The following is a 7700-nucleotide window of genomic DNA, read 5'->3' on the forward strand; positions in this document are numbered from 1 at the left end:
AACTAAAACTTGATGCATGTCTTGAAGAGTAAGAAGGATATGGAGAGAAAGGAGGGGACATTTCTCATTATACAAAAATAAACTTGCTCCATCGTAGCCTGGATGGGGTGTTCTATGAGTGCATGACTGGCAGTGAGGATTGCATATGTGCTCAGGGTGAGTAGAGTCTTGGGATGCTTCTTCTCAACCTTGCCAGTAAGCTAGATGGCTTATCTGTTTCTCTTCAGCTATCTTGTCTCTGCTAGCAACTCGACAAATGGTATCTCCAGTTTTCAGTCTTAACTGTCGTCGTGAAACGTGTCCCTAACCAGATTTCTGTGTTCTCTCACAATTGCTGCTTTGTTTTAGTATCATTGCTGTTTGCCAGTTATGCAAACACAGAACTTTGGCTGTTTGTCTGATTTGTCTTTCTGTCATTCCCCATGTAAAGCCAGTGACTGAGTTAAACAGATTTTATTTTTGTGAAGTATTTCCTCCATCCTCTCCAACCTGGATAGCATCCTAGTCCAGGCCCTCCTCACTTCTTGCCCAGTTGCCCTATTTTTGATCTCTTAGCCCTTCTTGTTCATCTTTTATTCTATTGCAAAACTCATTGTCCTTAAGCACAATTTTGATTCTACTGCTTGAATGATTGAAAACCTTGGGTAGATCTGTTTCCTTCCTTGTTGTCTACACTCCTCAATTTGGTTTTCAAGGGCACTATCTGATCTTTTCCACCACTGCTTTGCAGCTTGTCTCTTCTACCGTTGTCAGGCCTGACAGAGCACTGTGGCTATGAACTGGCTGTGCTTATACCTGTTTATGCTCTTCCCCTGGGTTTCAGGACCTCTTTTTTCTTCCTTTGGCTATATCCTCCACTGTTCAGTGCTTATAGCAAATCTAGCTACCTCCATGGGGCCTTTGGTTATTCCGCTTCTAAAGATGACTCTTTTCTGCACTTCTGTGCTCATTCTCTCTGACCCTAATGCACAGCATGGAATTTTATACTGTCATGATTGTACCTGGTTATGTGTGATGTGTGCTAGTGTTGTCTCCCCAGTCTTGGTAGAGACCACGTTGGCCTCTTTGCCAACACAATGCTGAACACATAGTAGAAAATTATGGAGTACAGATTAGCTGGTTAGGTTTTTTTTCCCCTCTGTGTACACTAATACAAATTCAGGATTAGGGCTCTTGGAAGTCATTTCAACAGTCCCTTTGCCTGTCACCTTTAAGACATGTGTACCAAGTTATTTAGCCTCTAATTTGGAGATTTTCTAACCCCCAAGCTTGCCTATTTCATTTTGTTAAAGATTTGATACTTTACATCGAGCTAAAATCTCTCCCACTTCTATGCATTGGTTCTGATTCATACTTTTGATCATTAAATCCTTTTTGTCCAGGCAGTAGCAGTATCCAAAAGCAGTCCTCATGTTCTCTCTGGTTCACTTCTGCCATTACCTTCAGGTTTCTTTTGTTTTTTGTTTTTTTTAAATATTACAAAGATTCAACTACCTTAATCATCCTGGGTATTCTCAACTGGCATAGGTTTGACTATGCGCCTCTTACAGGTGGTTTACAGAGTATAATACTCTATTATTTTTTATTTTTTTTCTTGAGACGGAGTCTCGCCCTGTCACGCAGGCTGGAGTGCAATGTCATGATGTTGGCTCACTGCAACTGCTGCCTCCCAGAGTCAAGCAATTCTCCTGCCTCAGCTTCCCGAGTACCTGGGACTACAGGGACGTGCCACCACACCCTGCTGATTTTTGTATTTTTAGTAGAGACGGGATTTCACCATGTTGGCCAAACTGATCTCGAACTCCTGACCTCAGGTGATCCACCCACCTCGGCCTCCCAAAGTGCTGGGATTACAGGTGTGAGCCACCTGCACCTAGCAGAGTACAATATTCTAGATATGTTTTAATGACCTTTAAACTCTGTATAATATTACGTTTTCATTAAAATGTACTCAGACTGCATTGCATTTTTGAGAACTTGGTGACTTGCATTAAGTCAACTAAAATCCTTGAGTTTTTTTTCCACACGTTTACCTTTCATCTGTTTTTCTCATCCTGTACTTGTTTGGGAGTGTTTGAAAGTAATGCACAGAACTTTACATTTAAACCTGAAATTTCTTCATCTAAGATTTACCTCATTATTTTTAGTCTTTAAGATTCTTTTGGATTTCAACTGTTTCTATGGTATATTATCTCTGCAGCTCGGCTTTTGGTCAACTGCACATTTAATGAGCATATCCTGTGTGTTCTAAATACATTGATAAAAATATTGAACAGATAGACCCACAAAGCACATTGTCAGAACATTTCCTTCAAGTCCACAGGGATTTTTAAATCTATCTACAAGTTCATGATATTATATGAAACAGCATTTCATATAATATGAAATGGGAGTAATAATGGTATATGGGAATAATAGTGGTACCTATGAGAATAGGATTATTAGGATATTATGTGAATTGTTGTGATATGATATTATATCACATAATATTATAACAATTCCATCAGATAGGTACCATTATTATTCCCATTTTATAATGAAGGAACTGCAGCACAGAAAGAATCTTAAAATTAAAACAAAGATTTTATCTTGTGGTTCTAATATCATCCACCCCTTCATATGCATCTCATTTGGAAAACCAGGATTCCACAACACATTTGTCATCTCAACTCTCAGCTTGAGTGGCCTCTCCTCTTTCACTCTGAGGTGTGAACCCAAAGATCTCTAACAATGGAAAGGGACATTGCTCAACAGATTATTTTTCTTCCATTTCCTCTCCTCTTAAAAGGAAGACTGTCTCAGAACTTCAGGGACCAGGAGAACTTGGCATTAGTTCAGGCCTCTAATGGTTTGCAGAAAACAGGAGAAACACCAGGAGATCAATAATGAGAAAATATGGCTTTTAAACACCAGGAGATCAATAATGAGAAAATATGGCTTTGGTTTTCTAAAATGGGATAGAGATGGTTGTCACAAAGCATATGGAGCTGGGCGCGGTGGCTCACGCCTGTAATCCCTGCACTTTGGGAGGCTGAGGCGGACGGATCATGAGGTCAGGAGATCGAGACCATCTTGGCTAACATGTTGAAGCGGGCACCTATAGTCCCAGCTACTCGGGAGGCTGAGGCAGGAGAATAGCATGAACCCAGGGTGGAGCTTGCAGTGAGCTGAGATCGCGCCACTGCGCTCCAGCCTGGGTGACAGCGAGACTGTCTCAAAATAAATAAATAAATAAATAAATAAATAAATAAATAAAAGCATATGGAATACGAGCTTGCTGTATTCCATGCAAGATTCTAAGATGTCAAATCAAATAGGTTGCCTGTAAGGGAATAGGTCACTGAGATCAAATTATACCAGCTTAACCGCATTTTCTCTTCTGGATATGGACCAGGCTGGAAAGGCAGATTAAATGACTCTGAAATAGACATACAAGTATGCATCTGGGGTAAAGGGCTTTTTAATCTTGGAGGGGAGAGTCTGGACAGTATGCCATGGCATTCACTACAAGGAGTAAATCTGACCTGTCAAGAAGCATGGCTGTGGTCCATTAAAATTCAGAAGAGTGAAAGGGGACACATTGATGCACAAGGTAAACTGAAGATTTTACTTTGGGAATTAACTGTTATCTTTTCCATTCTCTGTAGCATTATGCAGTTGCTCGGCGCATTTCCTTCACCTAGTGGTCCTGCCTCTCCTTGTAGTCTTGTGAATGAGACCACTTTGATTAAATACTCCAGGCTGCCAACCATAAACAAGCATAGTTTCCGGTACTTTGTCTTGGATAACAGTGTCATCCTGGCAATGCTGGAACAACCTCTTGGAAATGAGCAGAGTAAGTTTTAGTACTTTGAGCCTTCTCTACTGCTTAATCAGTGTTACCAGTACCATGAAACTGTTTCCAGGATCTGGGAAGGACAGCCTACAGATTCAAAGTAGGTCAGAAAGACTTCTAGCTGTGGGACGATAGCACCTGAAAAATAGGAGGCCAAAAAATAGAATATACATATTAGATAGAGTCTTTTAAAGGCTCTTGATGTGCATCTGAACTAGCTCTGTAGTTTTATAAAAGGTGATATGTTAGTGGGATCCATTGTGGTGTTTATCTTTGTCACTTTTTCTTCCCCTTTAAACTTTGGATCCTGCCCCTCTGCTCCCCTCCCTCTCACTCCTCATGTTCTGTATCAATTGTTGGTGCCACCTACATAGGCTAGAAATTTGAGGAGTTATCTTTACCTGCTCCTTCCTGTTACTCACTTATGTAATTAGTTTCTAAGTTTCCATCTTCCCAGGGACCTTTGGATATTTCCTTTCCTCTGTATTTTCCCGATACATCGAAGTGCAGGTCCTTAATATTTCTCACCTAGATTATTACAGTTGTTTCCTACCTACTGTGATTCCTCCAACCCTCAAACCCCATGCCAGTTCTAACCTGTGTTTTCCCTACTTCCATCCTACTTGCTGCCACCATCGTATTCATCCTCAACTACAAATGACCATGCAGCGCCCTACTGAAAACTCTGCAGTGATTTTCCATCAGCACAACATGCACTGTTTTCCTCCTTTCCCTCCCTCTCAGTTATAAGCCATCTCACAATATGTGATAAAAACTGCGACCCAAACTATCCACAAGTACATTTTTTTTTTTCTGATGGTAATTGGCATCAGCCAGTATGTAAAAGAAGCATGTTCTCAGACCCTTGTTGCTGGGAAGGGGAAGGAGAGTGAAGGTTACAGAATATGTGGGTATAAAGTGACCCATGGGTATAAAGTGACTTGGTACACAATTCCCTTAGTTATGAGTGAAAAACGCAGGCTCACAGAGGGTATATGACTTGCCCAGGGTTACTTGGGACTAGAGCCCAGATTTTCTAAACCCTGTATTGTCCCTTTCTGTTATTGTCATGCAGTGATAGGACTTACTCAGTGATTAAAGATTTGCCTTCTTGCCTTTGTAAAGGTGAAGAGTCCTGTGCTAATTTTGTTGATTATGTGAGTAGGAGCTCATAAATCCATAAAGTGAAAGTGAGACATTTCCCTGTAGTTTGAGATGAAAAGAATACCATCATAACCTTCTGTTGTGTTGTAGTGAGATGCCGTGACATTAATATCAAATAGAATGGTACGTTTTATTACTGCCTAACTTCAGAAGTGCTACTCCCAAGTCTTTTCTACAGGCATTTCATCCTTTTCTACCCTAGACCTGGAGCTTGCTTGACTTTCTTTCCTAGCCTGTGCCTATTCATGATTCCTCCAGCCTCCTACTCCCAAGCCATCCGCTGAGGAGTCTGCAAAATCCCAGTGTCCCCTTCAGGCTTCCTGGCCTTTTTCCAGCTTTTAAAGACTCTCCTACTTTCATTCCAAATAATTTCATTGCATAGGAAGTTTACCAAAAATATAAGCCGTTGGAATTGTATAGATTTACAAGGACATTTTAGTAGTTTATTGTAATAATAAGAAATTATAGAGAAATTTGAAGGCGTTTGACTCCCACACCTGAGACAGAAGAATAAAAAGAAGGATCTGGGTCACTCAGGAAGTCCATTCTGAGTTTTTTTTTTCACCCCCACCATGCCCCTGAACTTCTGCTAAGATGGAACAGTGTCTCTCTGTGGTGGGCAGTGGTACACAAAGGCATGGGCAAATATAACACTAACACTGCAAACATCCAGTCTATCTTTCTGCACTTAAAGTGTTCCCAACATTGGGAGGTTAAGAGTATTTACTGGACAGTGTTTCCCACAAATGTGTACATGTACCACTGGAGGTATGTGAGATGATCTTAGTTGATATATTAGTGAATATAATTTTATGTTTTTTTAAGCATATGCTTTAAAATTGTATAATTAGCATGCCAAAATTCATGATTTTCCATTTAGAGATGCACAATAGTGGTTGATGTAAAGTAATAGTACTTACAGTACATGGGTATGGCAGAAACCACAGAGGTGGTACACAAAAGATCAAAGCTTAGGAAACACTGTTGGGCCTTTGATTGTGAGAAGCTCTGCAGTTGATAACAAGTTTATTTTAAATGATTGTTGTCTGAAATTAAAACTTTTATATACATATTTTATTCTAGATGATTTTTTCCCCTCTGTCACTGTGCTGGTCCGGGGGATGTCTGGAAGACTTGCTTGGGCACAACAGCTTTGTCTTTTACCCAGAGGAGCAAAAGCAAATCAGAAGGTATTCATCAGAAGTTACAGGGAAGTGTGTGTGTGTTTTGTAATTTAAAGGTTAGATAACATTCCAACAGAAAACACAGATCAAATAAATATTTTTGATCCCTAGCCAGATTCTCAGTCAGTGGGTTCATATCAGAATCATCTAGGAACCTAGAATTCCAGATCTACTCAATTACTCTTTAAAGACATCTTCAAGGCAGGTGTCTTTTCAAAAAGCTTTGCAGGTCATCCTGGCATCTACTTAGGAGTAATTGCTGTTGTGGACAGTGGCCCCAGTTTTTTTCCATGTAATTTTACATGTAATAAAAGTCAGATATATACCATATGTGAAAAAAATTGGGCGGGACTTCTGATGTGTCCAGCAACAGGACTTAGTTTCACATTGTTTTATATGATTTGTTCTTACATAGTAATTGGTAATATAGTGTATACATTTTTTTTTTTTTTTAAAGAGTCAGGGTCTTGTTTGTTGCCCAGGCTGGAGTGCAGTGGTGTAATCATGGCTCACTGCAGCCTAAACTCCTGGGCTCCAGTGATCCTCTTGTCTCAGCCTCCTGAGTAGCTGAGACTATAGGCACATGCCATGGCACCCAGCTCATTTTTAAAATTTTTTGTAGAGACAGGGTCTTGCTTTGTTGCCCAGGCTGATCCCAAACTCCTGTCTTCAAGTGATCTTTCCACCTCAGCTTCCCAAAGTGTTAGGATTACAGATGTGAGCTGTCACACCCAGCCTAATTAAAAAAAAAATATATATATATATACACACACACATATATATGCTGTGTATAATTTAATGAAATCTTTTGGGGTGCAGTTTATTTTATTACATTTGTAATTATGTGAATAATACTTGAAAAGTTGGAAAATTCAGATAACGAAGAAATTTTAAATCACCTTTACTCACTACCCAGAGGAATATAACCACTGCTAATATTTTACTGGATTTCCTTCCCATTTTTTTCTTTTCATAAACAATAACACTTGAATAGAATTTGAGTAATTTTGTGCACTGCTCTTTTCACTTAATAACATTGTAAGCTTTTACTTCTGCTACTAAAAATTTTAAATATGACTTAATATTTCACCAGCATTTGAGAGACACCACAAAATTGGAGCATGTGCCTAAAATCATTTAATATCTTAGATGTCTTTGTTAGATGAGATGTGTTTTTCACCCAGTAAGGAACACTCGTCTATTTTTTCTTGGGGGTACAGATCACATTCTGTCAGCAACTCTGTAATTTAATAAGTTAGCATTGAAGACTGAAGAGGAAGGGGACCAGGAAAGGAGCTAAAATTTGTTTAGCATTCACCATGTATATATTAAAGCATGGATTTGGAGCTATGGAGACCTAGATTTGGTGCCCATACTCTTAATTAAACCATATTAAGGTTCTTGTTAAAATCACTTTCTAGAGATGCCCAGTGAAGCCAAGCTTGTCTTTAATTATATGGAATGATGTGAGAGCCCCTGGGGAAGAAAGTTTGAGTCTTTTTTTTTTTTTTTTTTTT

The 7700-nt window shown here is 39.4% G+C and overlaps 1 protein-coding gene across 11 annotated transcripts in view; it reads left to right on the plus strand.

Annotated features, from left to right (window-relative positions):
* Positions 1-7700, plus strand: part of RALGAPB (Ral GTPase activating protein non-catalytic subunit beta) — a 117038-nt gene that overhangs the window by 79131 nt on the left and 30207 nt on the right. For all 11 annotated transcript variants that reach the window (XM_017859109.1, XM_017859110.1, XM_017859102.1 and 8 more), the window contains 2 exons: positions 3648-3835; positions 6083-6189. In XM_017859109.1, coding sequence (XP_017714598.1) covers positions 3648-3835; positions 6083-6189 — 295 coding nt within the window. The remainder of the gene's footprint in view (positions 1-3647; positions 3836-6082; positions 6190-7700) is intronic.

Source organism: Rhinopithecus bieti, unplaced genomic scaffold, assembly GCF_001698545.2.
Source record: "Rhinopithecus bieti isolate Rb0 unplaced genomic scaffold, ASM169854v2 scaffold_38981, whole genome shotgun sequence".
In the NCBI taxonomy this organism is placed as follows: Eukaryota; Metazoa; Chordata; class Mammalia; order Primates; family Cercopithecidae; genus Rhinopithecus; species Rhinopithecus bieti.